This window comes from Triturus cristatus, chromosome 4_1 (genome assembly GCF_964204655.1).
Source record: "Triturus cristatus chromosome 4_1, aTriCri1.1, whole genome shotgun sequence".
Lineage (NCBI taxonomy): Eukaryota > Metazoa > Chordata > Amphibia > Caudata > Salamandridae > Triturus > Triturus cristatus.
In genome coordinates, this window is record NC_140585.1 from 917,468,121 (window position 1) to 917,488,683 (window position 20,563).

At 45.4% G+C, this 20,563-nt stretch overlaps 1 protein-coding gene across 1 annotated transcript in view; it reads right to left on the reverse strand.

Annotated features, from left to right (window-relative positions):
- Nucleotides 1-20,563, reverse strand: part of LOC146855805 (Golgi-associated RAB2 interactor protein 1A-like) — a 182,013-nt gene that overhangs the window by 126,767 nt on the left and 34,683 nt on the right. The window contains exon 2 of the mRNA XM_085653721.1: nt 11,848-12,029. Within this exon, the coding sequence (XP_085509847.1) occupies nt 11,848-12,029 (182 nt within the window). The remainder of the gene's footprint in view (nt 1-11,847; nt 12,030-20,563) is intronic.

The window sequence follows — 20,563 nt, forward strand, 5'->3', positions numbered from 1 at the left end:
CTAACTCCAGAGAGTGCAACAGTAGGGAAAGTGGTGGTTAACTTAGAAGTTAAAAATAACATACTTAGAAATACAATAATTCTTTAAAATAATTGATTATGTAATTATTAAATAACTAAAAATTACTTACAAATACCAATAGATATTTATTAAAAACATAACTACCAATAAATAATTAATTAGCAATAAATTATTAATAAATACCAATAAATAATAATTAATGAATATTAATTATCAATTAAAAAATATTAAACAATTACATTTTTTATACCAAAACATAATTATCAAACTTTAATTACCAATTAAAAAATATTAAACAATTGCATATTTTTTAAACCAAAAATAATAATTATTATACATTAATTACCAATTAATAATTACTTATTAATATAGTAACTAGAAATATCAATAAATAATATTTAAACATATCTAATTACCAATTGATTATTAATCAACAATAACCCAATTTTCATAACCAAAATATTATAATTTAAAATATTTACCAATTAATAATTAATCTCCAATTAATTAATTATCAATACCCAGCAACAAATTTAATAATTACTTAATTAGATTTCAATTACTTTTTACACTATTCCCCTATAAACGCACGAAACACTCAAATAATAAAATAATACAGTTAACATAATTATCAATTAATCAATTAATAAAAACGAATTACCAATTAATAAAAATTAATTACCAATTAATACTTAATTAACAAAAATATAATTATCAATACCAATAAATAAATACAAATATTACTTAATTACAATTAAATTACTTCCCACCCTATTCCCCTATAAACCCACAACCCGCTACAGAATTTAAACGCAAAATTTATTTGAAATTAATTTATAATTCCTAAAAATGTATAATTAATTTCATATAATTAAATTACTTCCCACCCTATTCCCCTATAAACCCACAACCCGCTACGGTACTAAAACACAAAATTAACTTAAAAAAAACATTATTAACATATAAAAATTGTATACATATATTTTAAAACCAGTTGAACACTTAACAAAAAATAATTAACACATACATATTAAATACATAATAAAATAAATAGCAATATTATACATATCGATATTAGTGACATAGATATTAGTAACATCGATATATTTCATATCGATATTACTAACTTCGATATTACTAACATCGATATAAAAAAAAATCGATATTACTTACCTTAGGGTCGATACTCTGTCCATCGATATTCTTGACATCGATATTCTGTCCCTTCGATATTCTAGACTCGATATTATTGTAGGTCGAAATTAAATTTTCGATATTTAGACTGCTCACCTTTTGGAAGTGCTCAGTCGCCTGGATACACTGCGAGGGTTAATTTGTGCAGTGCATATCCTGTTCCCCAAAGTCAAACGGTGCTGTTCTTCCTCCCTTACCCTCCTTGACATGTGTTCCCTGGTCTGTGTGTAATCACTATTGCACATGGTCATCTAGGCTGCCAGTTAATCCAAGTGCACATTGCTTTCTGCATCATGTGGGGGGGGGGGGGGTCTGAGACATGTGTTGTTACCTTGCCTGTGCCCTGTCCTGTTCAGTCATTTGGGGGTCCATATTAGTTGGCACTGATGCTGAGTCTCAACATAGGAGTGTGAGTTTCAAATGAACAGACTTGTAGCATGCATGACCGATGTTGTGGCCTCAGACATGATGTGCATGAGTGGGAAATATGCATAGTGCCGGGACGGTAGCTCATGTTACAGTCAGATCATTCCAGGACCATGGAGCTGTGTGCCCACTACAGTCCCCTAAGACATCCTTGCCTCGGAATCATGTGTGTCATCCAACACTGTGCCCATTCTCTGTGTGTTCAGCATAGGTTGGCCTCTGTGGCATTGTTCCCTGGCCTCATTTGTATTCATCTAAAGTGTGCTACATGTGCCCATTGTACAGGCTGACCCCATTTGGCTTGTGCATCCTCACACTGGGCAGTGCCTGTGTGTCTATGTACAACTATCTGTTGATGGTTGTTTGTCACAAATATGTGTTGGCCGCCTCACGAGGTGATGTGGAGTACATTTAGGAATTCTTGATGCACATTTTAGTAAACCCAGATTAAGAGGTGTAACTTCTTGATCTGTCTCAATAACCTTGTCTCAGGTATGGGGGGTTTGTGCGGGCAAGGCCTACATGTCCAAACCTTATGTCTCCTTGCCAGGTCTGACCTGTGTGTGATAATTGTCTTGACAGACACTCAACATGCAGTGACCCAGTCATGTTGTGCAGGGTTCAATGTTTGGGCTTTGCAGCATGTGTTAAAATACATGGCTCATGCTCATCCATTTTTGCCACCAGTGTGTGGTCGAGATGCTACGTAGTTTGGTCTGTGTGTGCTGACATCTGTGTGGACATTCTTGCTTGCCATGAGGGTGTCTCCTCAGTGCAGGTGCTCCTTATCCCGACACAATTGCAGGCCCATTAGCTAATGCATTGTCCTGTGTTTGGACATGTGTGCCACTCCACATGACAGGCAGTGGGTCAGATGTGTTTCCAACTGTGTCATCATGGTACGGATGGCCATGTGACAGGTGGCATGATTCAAGGAAGGTTAATACTGAATCTAGCTTCAGAAAATTATTGAAAACCTGGCTTTTTTAGGTCCCTTTGGCTTTTTCTGGTCACCACTCACCTATCTCTAGCGCCGGGACACCCCTATTTGGGGTAGCCGTGCGCTCTATAAATTGCATTAATAATAATAATGATTCAAGTTGTTAGTCAAGAAGTATTGTACCTTGGCACTCACTACACTTGTCAACATGTCTCAATTTTTCATATGCTTGACTTTCCTAGTTTGTTGTGAAGGACAATAATGTGCCTGCATGACAGATGTCTCCCAGGGAAGTGCAAAAGAAAGTACCTTTACACTTTCCGGGGACACGCTGGCACATTTTAAAGAAAGGCACAGTTCGATTACCACTTGTTTGCTGATTATACATATCCATGTTCCCACCGTGTGTTTGCATTTGGGTAAGTCCTTGGTTGTTGCTGATACCAACTTACGAGTGTCAAGTCATCCAGACCACCGTGGTGCCATGTATATGTACTTACTGATACCCCATTTCTTCTTTACAGTAGCTTATTTGAATTCGTCTGGCAGCTCATACAATGACTGTGTAAATGTAGTTTTGTGTGCACCTCCTTGTGTGACTTCTGTTATACAGGCACATGTGTGCTCTGTTCACAAAGTGGCAAATTCACACATTCTAAACATGTACATTGTGTAAAGTGTTGTGAGTCCCAAGGGATCGCAATGTTTTTCGTTTGGGTTTCAAAAGTACTCACAGGTCTCAGAGTGTGGGGACACCTTCAGCATTGAGGTCTGTTATTTGGCCTTGGGTGCACCAATACTGTTTCGTTCACAGTGAACAAGAGGTGGCATGCCTTCATAGTCTTGCTGTGCTCAACTGTTCCCAGACACTAGCTTCTCAGTATAATTCAATATCAAGTTATTTGCTGTTGTGTCATAATCTCCATTGTTTCCAAGTGCCATGGTGGGTCAACCAACTGGGGAGTGCAGGGTTACATATGTGCGGAGTATTCTAGATGTTACTCATGATGCATTTCCTGATATACACTGTGACATTTTTTGTTTGGACTCATGTGTCAGATGTATACAGGTGACTGATTATTTTCTGTATCTTCACCTTGCCCACAGCATCATTGGAGGACACCGAGGGAGACACCTGCACGGACCTGGAGGAGGGATCTAGCACCGCTGCCACCACTGCTGGCGAGTCTGCAGGAGCAAGTGGCACGGAGGGCGAGGGGAGTCAGGCGGAGGACCTTTCTAGAGGCAACACTGACTACGATGCTGACGGGTCCGAGGCTGAACTCCTCGAGGGGGCGGAGGCTGCTACAACACCTGGCAGCAGCACTACATCTGTCACCGCCCCCTCCATTCCCATCACCGCCCTCCCAGTTGCTCCGGTCCCTTCTGTCCGTGCTAGGCAACACCGTGTCTCCTTCGTGCCAGGCACCGCACCCCCTGCCCCTGTCCCCCCTGGTGCCCTCACTGCAGAGTCTGTGGACATTCTGCGGCAGTTGCAGGTTGGCCAGACATCGATGCTGAATGTCCTCCATGGCCACACCAGAATGGTGTCGTACATGGAGGGCATGTCATCAGCGATGTCTGACCAACGGATGTTGCTGAGGTCCATGGACTCTTCACTGATGGCAGCAGTGAGTCTCCTGCAGCGCTTCGTCCCCCCCCTACACCTGCACCATCCACACTTCCCACTCCCATGCCTGTCCCAAGCACACACAGACATTCCCAAGCATGCACCCCACCAGACACAGGCAGCACACCAACACGTAAGGGCAAGCACACTCCTCCTGGCACGCACACTCAGGGGGATGAAGGCACACCCACTGGGTCTGGGGCACACAGGCATACACGCAGCCACAGTCCGAGTCCACATGCCGCACTACCCAGTCCCTCCAATGGCACTCCCCTCGGCTCCCTTACCACACAATTTGACAGGGAGGCCTACTTGGCTGTGCTGGGCCTCAGCCCCTCTGGCTCTCCAGCCCGCAAACGGGAACGGCACTCCACGGGTAGGGGAGTCGATTCCCTCCCCCCCTGTCCACCCCCTCCCCCAGTAGCGCTGCACCCCATCACTCCGAACCCCCCCCCCCCTCTTTTGAGCCTGTGTTTTTTTCGAGTGCAGGGGATACGCTGGACGACCTGGCAGCAGTGTGCAGCGCCGAGCTGACCTTCACCTTTGGTGCTGCCCCACCCCCTGTGGTGGAGGCGTCCGTCCCTGCACCCACCACACCTACCCTTACACCTCCTGTCCCTGCGGTGCCTGGTCCTTCCCCACATGATGCCCCCCCCCCCAGTCGACGAACCAGAGGGTTCTAATGTGCAGGCAAGCTAGGGGAGACGGGTGGCCATGTGTCCCCCCCCAAGGACTTCTGATCTGGACTGGCCATGTGCCTTTGTAAATAGTGTCCTTTTATAATTTTTCATTTAAGGCTGAATAAAGCATTTTCTTTTCACTTTGAACACTATTGCATTTCAGGTATTGATGTGGGTGCTGATGCTCCCGGAGTTGGGATTGTGGTAATGTGTTATGTTTCAGGAAAATGTTGTAGTCTGATGCTCATGGGGTGGACCATGGTATCTGCGTGCCATCACAAGGTCTCTGCAAAGAATCTTTGGTCGTGTGTGCTCTTTGTGTTTGGAGACATTGTCCCAAGGAGTGTTCCTTCCTCTGTGGCACCTGACATCTTCCCTGCAGGGAGTTGCACAATTGTTGTGCTGACCTCTGTCTAAATTTCCTTTGTTGGTGACGGATCCCTTCAACTATGGCCATGCCTGCTCAGCAATGTCTCCGGCTGCATCGTCTGTGCCATCCTTGCTAGTCACTGTACTTGTGTATTGAGTATGTTGTAATGCCTTAATGGCTAAATTCACAATTTTCCGCACTATGTATGTGTGTTATCCCAGCCTAGCACACAATTGGTACTTGTTCTGCAGGGTATTTGGGCACCTGACTGACAATTGTGGGCATTGTATCTGTGGGAACTCCACCCTATTCCTTCCACGAGAGGCAACATCTTGGTGGCTGTCCCAGCACCTGTACATTCCTATCAGTCCTGGGATGTGCGTGACAGTGTGTGTTCCCTTTGGCTCTCTTAGTTTAGTAGGCATTGACATGACTATACAGTCTTGTGGCATTATCTCTGTGTGTGTATTGTGCTGCATCCGCCAGGGGTGGGTATGCATGTGTCATTTGTCCTCACACCCACATGTGTTGTGTCATGCAGTGGGGGAAAGACATCCATCCTCATGGGAGTGGGACACTGCTGTCAGTGATGTGTTGTTATGGCACTATCAACATAGTCGAACATTAGGGATGCGTACATACACCCATGGAGTTGTGGTCATCTGATCATGATGTACACACCCCCATGTCTCTGTCCACTGCTGGTATTCCTCTGCACCCACCCCTCACATGTCTCTGTCCACTGCTGGGAGTGATAGGCACCAACCCCCATGTCTCTGTCCACTGCTGGAAGTGATAGGCACCAACCCCCATGTCTCTGTCCACTGCTGGGAGTGATAGGCACCCACCCCTCACATGTCTCTGTCCACTGCTGGGAGTGATAGGCACCCACACCTCACATGTCTCTGTCCCTTCTGGTATTCCTCTGCACCCACCCCTCACATGTCTCTGTCCACTGCTGGGAGTGATATGCACCCACCCCTCACATGTCTCTATCCACTGCTGGTATTCCTCTGCACCCACCCCTCACATGTCTCTGTCCACTGCTGGGAGTGATAGGCACCCACCCCTCACATGTCTCTGTCCACTGCTGGGAGTGATAGGCACCCACCCCTCACATGTCTCTGTCCACTGCTGGGAGTGATAGGCACCCACACCTCACATGTGTTGTCCACTGCTGGGACTCCTAGGCAGACACCCACCCACCCACCCGCACCCTTGGTGCTGTACACTGTTGTCCTGGCCATGAACACACCCCAATATACTGGTTATATGCTGCACCAGGCCCTAAGCCAACATTCGTGGCGTGTGTACGCCTTGTATCACTAATGTACTGGTGCCCTAGGGGTACGGGTGATGCGGTCCGTACCCCCGCATTCATAGGTTGGGTACGGTCCGTACCACGCATACCCCTACATCACCACTACAATGGTGGTACGGGCCGTACCCACGCCCTCAGAGCGTGTGTACGGCCCATACCACGCGTACCCCTACATCACCACTACAATGGTGGTACGCGCCGTACCCACACCCTCAGAGTGTGTGTACGGCCCATACCACCATTGTAGTGGTGATGTAGGGGTACGCGTGGTACGGGCCGTACACACGCTCTGAGGGCGTGGGTACGGCCCGTACCAGCAGTATAGTGGTGATGTAGGTGTACGCGCCGTACCCACGCCCTCAGAGCGTGTGTACGGCCCGTACCACGCGTACCCCTACATCACCACTACAATGGTGGTACGGGCAGTACACACGCCCTCAGAGCTTGTGTACGGCCCGTACCACGCGTACCCCTACATCACCACTACAATGGTGGTACGGGCCGTACCCATGCCCTCAAAGCGTGGGTACGGGCCGTACCACCATTGTAGTGGTGATGTAGGGGTACGCGTGGTACGGGCCGTACACACGCTCTGAGGGCGTGGATACGGCCCGTACCACCATTGTAGTGGTGACGGGTACGCGTACGCGGGGATTGGTGGACACACCCCCCGAAGTGACCAGACCCTGGAGGTAATGTATGGACAGTATATGGTATTTTTAAAATTAGGTAGAGGTTATGTTTCCTGCCCCTCACCCCCCCTTTGCCCCTGGGTGTAGTGCTGACCTTCTGTGGCATGCGCGGCGGTTTCGGTGCACCAGGTCGTAGGCTAGGAAGGCCGGGATGACACGTAGGATGGGGTCCATGGCTGTCCGTCGCGTACCGCTGCTCCTTCTTCACGTCGTCCTCAATTTCCCGGGAGTTTTTGGCTGCCGTAAAAAATGATCCGTGCGGAGTGACGTAGGCACGAATCGTACTTGCTGGTCCGTAGAACGCTGCCTGACTCCGTCCGGACGTCACGTACGCGATGTCCCGGATCGGAATTGTGGGTATTTTTTCGTCGCACGTAGTTTTTTACGATTCGTACGGAAATGGTATTTCTGTACGAATCGTACTTGCTGGTTTGTAAGGAGGATTTCCCAGGTACGAGTCGTACGGAGAATACGCTCCGTACGACCATTCGTACCCGGGTTTTACAGGATCGGAATCGGCACCTAAATGTGGCGCATTATGCCATATAATTTGCTTTTTCTTGCTGCACAATTTATTCAACCCTGCAGCATAATTTGGTCTTCCCCTACTGCATAATTTCAGTGGTCCTGGTTACAGGTATTTTAATCTTTGTCTAATCACATCCACTCACACTGGGACTGATCATAATGTAGTTCAATAAACGGCTACCATGGGTTATGCAATGTGGCATGATATACACATAGTGGCATTAATGCTACTTATCCAAACTTACCTCAGAGCTAAATAACTCAATGCACAGGTATATTTGAAAAAGGACATTGCTAAAGTTTTGCAACAAAAAAAATATGATTTTCAGATAAATGAAGAGTCTCTGTGTACATCGCAGCATATACTTTATACACCTATATTAAAACCAAACATGTAAAAACAAATTGGACAGAATTTCATCTATTCTATTTGGTCATATTTCCTAATTAACGTTTGATTACTTTTTACATTTCAAAGCATCAAACTAGCTTTGATAAGAAGCTCTGTCACAATGCGAGGTCACACAGCTGATGATCCATGCACAGAAGCTGCAGAGCGTGTCCCCTCAACCTTTATGGCCTTTAGCTGCATCACATACACATTCAGAAAATGCCTGCTGTCTGTTTTCCTCCGCTCCACATCCATGACACAGGGCGGGCACAGAGGTAAAGTGATTTCCTTATTTGCATTGAGCCATGCCCCCTTGCAAATGAGAGAATGCCCTCCGAAGATAGTGCTGGCTCTGCATGTGCTCCCGAGTTATCAGTATACAGAAGGGGCTGCATGAGTGTCTGCAGCCCCTTCTGGAATACCACAGTGCCCGAAGGGTGCACAAATTGGGCCCACGAGCCAATGGTGCCCTCTGGGCACTCTGTATCATATGACCCCAAAGGTTACCCCTTTAACTGCAATTATCAGTTTTACAATTATCAGGCATGAAAACTGCTCTCAATAGTCAAGAACATGCTTTCTTTTAATCCAGCTAGGGAGTCTGTTTGTACTCGTGTACTGGAGAAGAGAGCAGCAGTGCTGTTTCTTAGTAGATATCCCTCTATAATGCACTCTTCCCCTAGTGCAGTGCAGCGTGGCAACTTTGGTTGCTGCGCTACATGTTGCTATTTTTTGTTGTAAATGTGCCCCTAAGTGTCAGTGAGTATGCGTGAGTCAGTGAGTGAGAATCTGAGTGTGAAAAAGAGTGACTGCACAAAAGTGAGAGTATGTGGTGAGAGTGAGTGGCAGTGAGCGAGCACAACTGTGAGAATGAATGAGTGCAAGTTAGTGAGAATGAATGAGAGTGTGAATATAAGTGAGCATGAGTGAGAATGTGATGTTATGCTTGAGAGTTTGCCCTTGACCCTGGGATACTGAAGGTGATTTTTAACTTAAAGAGGCTTCCATGGAAAAATTCTGGCACTGGTCTATTGGAGGCAGTTCCTTGTATGACAAGCACCTGTGACAAAATGCTAGAAAACAAGGGCACAATCGACGTTATACTTAGCATATGTTGGCATCAGCAAATCAAATGTAATTCATGGCATAGGTGCAACTTCGTAAAATTGCTGGCATACTGAAGAAAATCCATGGTAAAGAGGCCACCCATTTCAAAATGCTGGCACATTGAAGGTAATTTTTGGCATAAGAAGGACAACCATGGGGACAATTATGACAACGTGCTGGCCCTGACATACTAGAGATAATTTTTGACTTTAGAATCACCCATGGTTTAAGGATGCCACGAATGGCAAAATTCTGACAGTGGCATATTGTATGTAATGTTTGGAGTGAAGTGTCCCAGATGGCATATGTGGAGCACCCGCGACAATATGCTGTCTCTGGCACAATGGAGGTAGTTTTTGACGTATGGGAGCACCTCTAGCACATTTTGGAAAAGAGGTGAGCTCTTGGGAGCGTCAGGTTACATTGTTCTGGCACACCATGAAAGACTTGAATATTTAATAAGAAGAGAACCTATGGCTTTTAGCAAATGTATGTGAAAAACCTGCTTTAAAATGCACTATCTGGTCCCATTTTTTCAAAAGGTTCATCGGGGGATACCTCCTGCAAGCCTCCCTTGAAGATGTCAGTCTCACTTGCTTCACTCTCTACAATTCAAGGCAGGTATTACAGCTCACCACTTTCAAAAATCACTAGCATTGACTCTAAGAACAGCGGGTAAATACTGTTTTCATGAGCACTGTTTACCTTTTGAAGCTTCCACTACGAATGGGACTCGGATATTACACGTTAGAATTTCTCAAATTAATAAATTCAGCACTACAATGTGCACTCTTCTAATTAAATTTAAAAAATGAACTAAAAAGGAAACATTTTTAAGCAATTTGATGCAGTTTCTTTATTGTGAATATATAAAAAATTAAGTGCCTGAATAAAACCTTCACCTCTGTGCTACGCAGAAGTGATAGAACCTTGTAGGTGATCTTAAATCAAATGTATTAACAGTAAAGTATAATTTAGGACAATAACATAGTTTATATTCACTATATGGTCAACTCTGCATCAATTAATACATGTGGACATAACCACTATTGTTTTATGTATTACCTTTTTTTTTGGATTTATTAATAGATTTCTCATTGAAGTGTACAGTAGGGTAACTATTAACTAATGACAGCTTGTGGTATAAAACATGTAGGTTCCCAGGGCTGTTGTGTGTGTTGTAGCACTACATCCTCTTCAGATGAACACATAATTTGTCATGTAATATTAAGAGAAAAAATTAATGATCTCTATGTTGTGTTATACTATTCATGCTTTTAATATGGCATTTATTTTGACTTCAGGGATGTCGATTATTGTGTTGTCATCAGAGTTAAGGTCACCTGACATCACTTTGTAGGAAGATTGAGGGTCAAAGGCTATATGATGTCACTTCCTGTAATGTCAGTAAAGTGAAGGATGTTTGATGTTATTTCCGCTACCCCTGTTATTTGGTGAATCAACGTCCATGTGTGAATCAAGGGCTTGTAGGCTACCCCCAGAATTGACATACATTGGGTCCACAATGGCGAACCTGAGCGCACCCTTGGCCCACCCAAATAAAAATTCCTGGAACCAGGCCTGTGTTGCGGTCTCATCACCTGGAGGTTAGTGTTCCTCACAACTGCGGACTGAACAATAGTTTGTGGTCAAACAGGTAATTCAGGTTTTTTACACAATTTACTGGCATGGGGCCCTGATCCAGCGTTGGTGGACATCAAAATGGCAGTATAGGGTTTCCTATCATTCTCAGGGTTTCCTATCATCTTAACCTTGGACTTGGAACAACTTAGGTTTCCTTTGATCCGATACAATATGCGTCTCAGGCCACTAGAGATCATAGACCAGACCTGCTGGTTGTTTTCGAGTCAGATGTGGACTTGCGTGCTATCAGCGCTGATTTGAAAGTGCGCTTTGAGGCTGCATATATATATCTTGAAGAGCATCTGCACCACATGTAAGCGGTTTGGTAGCTGAGGTGGCCTCTACGATATTTACTTGCTGGCTCCAGCATAATATGAAGGATGTGATCTAGTGAGGTGCAGAGGCAGTAATCCTGACCCACATTTCCAACCTATGAAGTCATTTGTTGTGGTAAAATCTATTGTACGATGCCATGCGTATGAGTATCATTACTTCTGATTGGTTAACACTTAACAAGGATATGGATCACTTATTGTGGATTGCATTGAGTATGCATGAATGTATATGTTTTATGGATTGTAAAATATATGTATCGGGCCATAAGCAAACCTTAGAGCAGAATTTCCGGTGCATGCCTGGAGTGTTGCTCTTCTAATAAATCAGAGTGCAGCACGTCTCTTCTATTGGAGGTGTTGATGATGCACCTGCCAGCCAAGTGGTTAATTATATATATCAATCAGGAATCAAGATAGGCAAGTGGGAAGGCAAGTCATACCCATAAATCCATAACAAATAAACAGTACACACAAACTGCATACAAGGAAGCCCAATTCCTGCTGCATCGACAGGGACCAAAATGTCAGTGGTTCAAATTTACGCCACAGTATCCAAGGCATCCTTTACCTACTGAGCTCCATAGCAGAATCACCCATGTCTGCCTCTGCCAGTGGCTGTTCATCGAGCTTGCTGATCCTGGCAATGAGAAGAACATTGGGCAGTGGGAGGCATGGCACCGAAGAGGTGACCCCCAAGGTAACGAAGGTTGGGGTGTTGTGTAGGTTGATCAAAGAGCCGTGTCTTGTCACCTACCAAAGAAAAAATAGGAAAGATACTCAAAGAATAAATCACATTCATATAACATAGGAAGAAAATGGACTTCACCAACGATGTGCAAGAAAATATGTGGAATGCAAGTATACCTCTCTTGTGTACTGTATAGTCTACTGTTGTCGTAATAAATTGGTTTATTGCATAACAAGTAGAAAAGGGAATCAGTGTAACCTTTTTGATTTATTTTGTGCTTATAGGTAAATTCTATGTTCACTTACCAACAGTTTCTATTACATTGGGTTAAATTCTTCATCAGAAAAGTCTAAGCGCTATTCATTTAGATTCTTTGTAAACAGCGATGAGTATGATTCTATGTGTCATGGGGCCTTATTACGACTACAGCCATCCATTGGACAGCAGTACTCGTGGTGGAGGTACGTAGACCGCCAGGCTGGCGGTCCACCCACCAGCAGTCAGACTGCCACAAAACCACTGCTGCCGCCAGGGATCCTCAATCCCTGGTGGTCTTGCAGTGGTGTGAGGCTTTTAATATGCTGGCGATGCCGCTGCGGCACTGCCAAGCATATTGCTAGTTTCCTCACCGCCACAGTTTTCATGGCGGTGCGAGGGCCATGAAAAGTATGGTGGTGAGGAAACTAAGGCTTCTGCGCTAGGGAATGCATGCAGGGGGGCACATGGTGTGCCCCCCTGTATGCATGCACCCCCAGTTCTTGCAGGTCATGGACTTAACAGTGCATGCCATGCAGTAATGTGCCATAGCGCTCCCATTGCGATGTCTTGCTAAGGCTCACATATACACCGCTGTGGGCCATGCACCGCAGGACCGCCCAACCTGGATTTCAGTCATAATCCAGCGGGTGGTCTCAGTATGCGTTTGGGGGTCTTGGAGTGGGGCGCTGGTGTGGTCGCCTGCACCAAGACTCCCAATCTCATAATAAGGCCCACAGAAGCTAACCACAGTACACCTTTAAAATATAAAACAAATGTTTAGCCTCTCCCTTTGGGCTGAAGGCATTTATAACTGACCCCTTCCTCCATAATCATGTTTGTGCGGAACAAGCAAGACCACAATGGTCAAAAACACAATGACCAAGAAAAATGGGCCAGAGGTATGTAAGAAAACATGCTCCTTTTGCAGATGCCCCCCACTTTTTGCCCCTATTTGATTGTGTATTTGAGCCTGCTAACCAAGTCACAGTGCCACTGCACCTTCTCCATAACTGATATGTGTGAATTGGTAACCCCAATTGGCAAGGACTTTAACCCACCTATAAGTCCCTAATATATGGTACCAGTGTTACCCAGGGCAAGGGTGTTAAAGGGGTGCCCAGGGCTCGAAGTATTATTTGTGCCACCCTGAGTGACCCAAGTGAACTATTGACATTACAGACTCTGCTTGAACTCGACTTTGCCCACACCATGTGTTGCAAAGTCAATGCACTATTTTAAATATATGCCAGTCAGCCCTAAGGAAGGCCTCCTAAGCCATGGAAGCAGGGTGCATTATATTTAAGGTGTGGACATGTAAGTGCAAGCTTATATGTCCCTGTAGTGGCCTTTATCATCAAAGGAAACTATAAGTAATAGACGATTCATAGGATAACATTGGCTTGCACCTGTGCAAACCCGAGGTTGGCAGCTCCATTATGGTACCACCTAAATATGTCATGTTTGGTATCAAACAATATGCCTCCTCGCCTGTGACATGAATCTCATGTTGAGGACGATGTGGCATGCACCCAGGTGGCTATCTCAGAGGTTGCCCACCTGGTTGCCCCAGCCTTTCCTGTTGCTGCTGCCAAGACAGGAATCTGACCCTTTGCTAGGAGGTGTGAACTTTCCCAGGAGTCAGAAACAATGACCTGGACAGGAAGGAGGTCACACCTCCCTCACAGACTGACTAGTAAAGTGGCACATCAAGGCAGTGAGTTTTAAAGGCTGCACCGCCTGTGACATGCAACCAGGCTGCATCCTAAAGCAGAAAACAGTCCTCCCCCTGCCCCAGGCACATTTGCAACCGGACTGGCAGAAAAATAGGTAGTCAAGAGGTGTACAACCCCAGAAGGCTATCCACAGCTCTAGGGTGGGATATCAGGTCTGTACAGCTGAGGAAGACTTCTGTCATTTTTAATGGTGGTAGAATCTTGGGTTCCGGGTAGAGAAGGTGGCCTACATCCCCGGATGTGGTCTCTTCAGGGGTGGATTAGCCGCTGAGGCGCGTGCACCTACATCCCTAACGTCCCTAAATCTAGGATTTAAGGGCTCCCCCTGACACGAGAAACTCAGTTCTGATCTGACTTGCAAAAAGGCCAAAAGACGAGACCCGTGTCTGCGACAACAGGAGCTGCACAAACCAAAGGTGTGAAACTCTGCTGCACCTGTGGCAACATTCCTGGAACCGCATGAACGCAGCTCGTCCTAGGCTAAACCTCGGGTCCCTGAGGCAGAGGGACCCCTGTGAGAGCCAGAAGCAGCAACCTCAGACTCAATTGGACTAGTGGGACTATTCCCCTGCAACTGCAGGTAAAAACAACATAAGGAACTAAAGAACCGCTGGCCATTGGGCCCTCCAAGGTATCACCCAGAAGTAGATGGTCCAGTGCATTGTCCGAGGGTTCACCCAGAAGTAGATGCTACAGTAAATTCTGAGAAATGTATTCCTGACCTCCACAAAGTTTCAGGCGGCACCGTGTTCCCCCAGACTTCGGGCAACTTTCTGCTGTGCTTACAACTGAAATGCCCAGGCTTAGTGGTCGCCAGTCTGGCAACCACCAACTTTACTCGATGCTGCACCTTGAGGGAACTCCACAAAAGCTTCATCCGACATCAGCAGTGGCTTCGTTGTCAATATTTTGCACTCTATTTCCCAACAGCACCCTGTAAGCGGTAAAACCAGCTCTCCTTTGGCTCCTTCTTCAGCACCAAGGAAACCCAGAACAACTCTGCACCTGGGCTTCTCAAGCCCTGTAAAATCGAACTGACTGTTGTGGCTTAGTCCTAGGACCTGCATCACCTTTACCTTCCTTGGGTTCCACACAACTCAACCAGCAAGTTACTGATTGTCACTAGTGGTTTATACCATTGATCGCAATAATAAGGTTTCCCAGTATTATAATGCACTGATTTAATTTTGCTTCAAAAATCCATAACTCCAGTTATATGTATCTGATTTTGTTTGTTTTGGTGTCTACATTAAGATAAAAATCTGCTTAATTTTTATAAATTGGTGTTAGATTTCTTTTGAGTTGTGTCAAATTCTTATTGTCCACCTTGGTACTCTGAAATGCTTAACACATATTCTGTTAGTAAAGCCTATCTGCTCTTTGCCACTCTACCAGGGCTGAGCTAGGGATTTATTAATGTGTATCCAAGGACCATCCTTGGGGTTAGGGAGAGTATTGCATGGTGTAGCCTAACCAGCATCACCACATAATACTCCACATTCCTACAAGGTAGACGAGGCATATAATGAGAAAGTGTAGGTCTCATGGCAATGAAGATTATTTTTAAGACACTCCAAGTACTACACAGTTTTCAACTGGCACTTACAAGAATCCATGTAACTGACACTATTGTCAGAAAATAACATTACATGCAATCTGTTTTCAATTAGGATCAGAAGAGAACCCTTTAACCTTGTGAAACCTTAAAGACTCACAAGCTGGGTTCCAAACACCTCAGCCATAAGAAATAACAGATATAAGCTGTACTCAATTAAATAATGAAATACTTAGGCTCAAAATTAAATATTTGGTTTGACAATTAATTTGAAATTTAACCAAATATATACATGGTGACTACATTTGTGAATCACTAGCCAAAGAAACTGAAGGTCAACAAAGAGCGTGGGTATGTTATCTGTAGGCTCTAAAACTCTACTTTCTTCACAGTTCTTCTGGATGTTTTCTATGGCACCACAAATGTGCCACCCATAAACTGTTCCACTTTATAATAACCCAAATGACCCATTTTTACTATCAGTAAACAGTGCATTACCTCTTAGGCCAACTTCCTGGTCAGTGCGAATATTTCAATGGAATGTCCTCTAGTAGACTTAAATGTGTCATTCACAAGAACATTGCATAACACTGTAACACTAGTTCTAACAGGTTCCTTAGTAATGCAAGTGACTTGCAAAGAACAACCATCTCATAGGTCACTGATGAGAAACCTCTGCCTAAGCCAAGATCAAGGATAAAAAGGAAGTTGGGGCTAAAGTAGAGACCTTCCCCAAGACTGCACGCCATCTGGGAGGGCATTATGGTCAAAAGAAGCATAAAAAAACAAGGCACCAGAAATATAACATCCAAACAAAATCAGGAACAATAATGCAAGAAATTCACTTCCAGAGAGAGGTGATATGTGGAAAATATTCTCAAATCACAAAAACAAGACAATGCATACCACGCTAGGAAAGCCAAGCCCCAACACTCCATGTCCTACAAGCCATGGCAAAGTTTTCTCAACGAGGAGAAGGTCCTACAAACCTAAAAGAAGCCTTACGAAACAATGTTATAAGATCCTTAATTAATTTATTTTATCCAAGGTTCCTATATAGCGTTGCTCTACCAACCAAGGTGTTAGAGCACTTCACAATTTTACCTACTGTACCCGAAGAACCAGGTGTTACAATTTCACACATTAGCAGGTAAACCAGTTTAGCTTATCAACAAGGACTTGAGCAAGGAAGTTAGCGAGGGTGAGGAAGAGGAGGACAGGAGGGAAGAGGATAGGAAAGCACAGGTAAATACTAAGGGGCCTATTAGGATGGGGGGCGGACTTTTGTCCGCCCGCCAACCTAGCGGTGCTGGTACCGGCCGCCAGTGGTGAGGAGGCCCCGCACCGGCAATTAGGATGCCACCGCCACCGTGGCGGTAGCATCCTCTATTCCCAGCATTGTGGCGGGCGGTGCTCACAGCACCACCCGCCACAATGCTGGGAATGCAAGTAGTGCATTGGCATGCACAAGGTGACAGACACCGTGCGGTTCCTGCCACTTTGTCTGTGCCAATGCAGGGGGGTACAATAGGTAGCCACCATGTGCCCCCCGTCCCCCAACATCCTGGGGGCCCGCACGGAATGGCTGCTTCCTGCTCCTATTGTAATATGGATGGCGGTGTCTAGCAGACACCGCCACCATATTCAACCCTTTTCCGCCCGGTCAACTCGTTGACCGGGCGGAAAAGCGGCGGACGGACTTCCCGTCCGTCGCGGTACCCCCCGCCATCAAAATATGGCGGGGGGAAATGGGAGGCAGGCGGGGGATGATGGCGGGCGGATCGCCACCGCCATGCGGGCGGTGGCGATCCGCCCAACATCATAATAGACGCCTAAGATCGGGAGTCAACATTCAATTAGGCTATTTTATTAGCTCCATTTCCAACACTCACATGTTGTTTAAAAATAATTGTTTTTAGTTTTTTTTCCAAAAAAGGCCTAAATCTTCTTCACTTCGACTTTATCTGGGAGAGAGTGCCAGAGTGGTGGGTCTCAGCAGCGAAGGATCTGTGTGAGGCTTAGTGGGATTTTAATTCCTTGCATTCCAAATAGAGGGATTCCTTGCTCCTCAGAGTTCTCACCTAGCCAGATAGACAGAATAGGGAGTGTAGATAGGACTGATAGTCAGTTGCAAGGCTTAACATGCCAAAGAGATGAGTTCAAATGTAATCCAAAGGGAGCCAGTGGTGGTCTTTCAAAATGGGGGTGATGTGATCACATTTCTGGTGTTGTAATCTCAGCTTTCACATAATGGTCCAAAACACACTTCTGCCTGTTCAACCCTGTCGCCCCTGACTCACTGCTTATCACCCTTAATAAACTCTTCAGATGGATTTAACTGTGTTGATTGGTAGAATCAGGGTGACTGCTTTAAAAACAATAGGGTCATCTTGACATCTTTTTAATTCATATACTGCTGCCCTTTCTCAGCACAGAGTTATGTGTGAATTGCATCAGTACTCTACCTCCCTATTCTCGACATCCTCCCAAATTCTGTACAACCATTGATGGGATCTATGGAGAAGGTCTTGGTGAGGTAGTGTGAGTGACAGTGATATGTTACCATAATGGTGTCTGCTCATAACAGTGGCAGATTAGCTTAAAATTGTGCTTCATGTGTATTTAAAATACACACCTACTTCCGCGTAACACGCCCAAAGAGACAAGACATGCTTTTAAGTTCCTGAAAGCTATGACCTACAAGGTTCTTAATCCAGTGCTTTAAACTGGGATTGACTGAATGTAAAGTATATCCAAGCTGATGGATTCAACGGTATAAAAATATATGTCTGTGATAGAGAATGACAAACCACCGTAAATGATATTGGTGTGGTGACTTAAAAATAGACTTAGCAAAAGATGAGTTTGTCATATGTATAATAAAAGAAGAACAGATCAGAAACTTTAATTTTGTCGAATTGCACCATAGAGGACATGTATAAAAACATTATCAAATACTATAGTACAGTGTGGGAGAGGATGTGGTGCAAAGGCCAGAGTTACCAACTTTGGTCAGCTCAAAATCTAAATCACTTAATCTCCCTGTGCCTACCAAAAAAAATGAAGGTGTCCTTGTGTGATATATATTTTTTTGGAGGAGTTTTAAATAGCACAAACTTGACCCGAAGGTATCGGAGCGCTTTACATGAGCACCAGTTGTGTTACAAGCAGACACATTCATGCTTTTTTAGGCAGAGGGAGATTAAGTGAGTTGCCCAAAAATACAGGATGTTGAGAGTCCCTGCTGAGACTCGAGCCTGGTTCCCCAGCTTCGAGGTTGACCGCTCTAGCCATTAGGCAACATGTAACTGGTGCTCATATAAAGTGCTCCAGTATCTTCAGCTCGAGCTTGCGCTATATAAAACTGCTACAATATATTTGATAAAAAAATGAAAGAACAATGAATTAAGTGGTAAGACTGCTGTGTAAATAGGCTTCACAACTAGCATACATTAAGACACTTAGGGCCTGATTACTATGTCAGGCAGACGTCGCTGCAGTCTCAGGACCGACCGACCTCCGGTCGGCGTTCACAACACAGCCAGTACAATGTGACCACACATGGTTTAGTCGCATACTCCCAGTTCCCTATGGGAGCTTGTGCTGCAGACATAAACCGGCCGTAGCACAAGCTCCCATGGTGAAATGGGAGCGTGTGTAAATCCCTGCACCACGTGGCAGGCACCTCACGATACCTGTCACACGGTGCAGGGATTTACAGGGGGGCGTGCCCCCCAGTTCCCCAACTAGAGCCTGCGGAGACATGGGGGCCCTGCTAGGGGCCCTTAAAGTTGCTTTCCGACAGGCTTTTCATGTCAGAAAGCCCAAAATGAAAACCATGTCTAAAACGGACATCATAATCCCCATGGCATAAACGCCGTACATAGGGCATTATGAGCGGCCTCCGACTGGCCAAAAGACTCCTTGAGCCCGTCGGAAGCTAGTCAGTCCGACCGGACAGTTTCAAATCCGACAGCCTTTATCATCATAAGACTGTCAGATTTGAAACCTACGATGTGAGTCGGAAAGCCCCCGACCTTTCCGACTCACATCGTAATAGGGACCTAAGGGTCTCATTTAGGGTTCTGTGACCTCCAAAATTGCGGTTACCCTGCCTCATCTAGAGACGTGAAAGCACTGGGTTTTCAAAAAGGAAAGCATTATAGTATGTGCACAACGTGCTACTCACCCAGTAATTCCCACAATGCCCCCACTGCCATGCACCAGAAAAAGACAGGACCCTGCTATTTTGCTGTCAGGGACCCCGAAAGTCTCGGGAAGGGAGGGTGGGTAACGATCTTCGCTGGTCAACAACATCCTGTGCATGCTGGAGTGGACAAAGACGATGTACCAGGGATCTGCTGACCTTAAATGGCCCTGGCGGGCCTAACACTCCCCCTGGTGACATCCTCACCCGGCCCACTAGGCTGTCCTTCCGGTGCAAGGGGGCTCCTATCCGTGACACAACTAAAGGCGCCCGCCTTGTTGTGCGGGTAGCGCAAACTCATAGTATGCGCACAATGTGCGACTCGCCTAGTAATATCCCTAACGCCGCCACTACCATGCACCAGAAAAGGAACAGAATAAGTTTGTGGTTCATCCACGGCGTAGCTTTTTTTTCACAGCTTCACATTAAACTTTGATAATCAAGTAGAAGTGTACATCAAGATTTTGCTCCAAAATTAATGTGGAAGGTAATAAGATGCAATAAGACAGAAGGTTACACTAAGCGAAAGGACGTATTTACATTATTTACATTGCATCAATTATCAAGAGCACTTATATTGTCGTGATCTCTACATTGCTCCTTGTGCCAGCAGGCCTCAATTTGCACCATCCACGAGTTTCACCCAGAACATCCATGTACAATTGATAGAAAACATTTGACAAGCAAGCATTAGTACCAATGTTTCCCCAACCCTCCGTCACCGAGGGGACTACCAATCCAAGGTCGCGCAGAACGCATCGGCCCCGCCGGGGTACCTGAACACAGGTGCAGTCCCCAAAGCTCTAAAACCAGGCATCTCGGGTAAAGCAGGAGAGTCCAGAA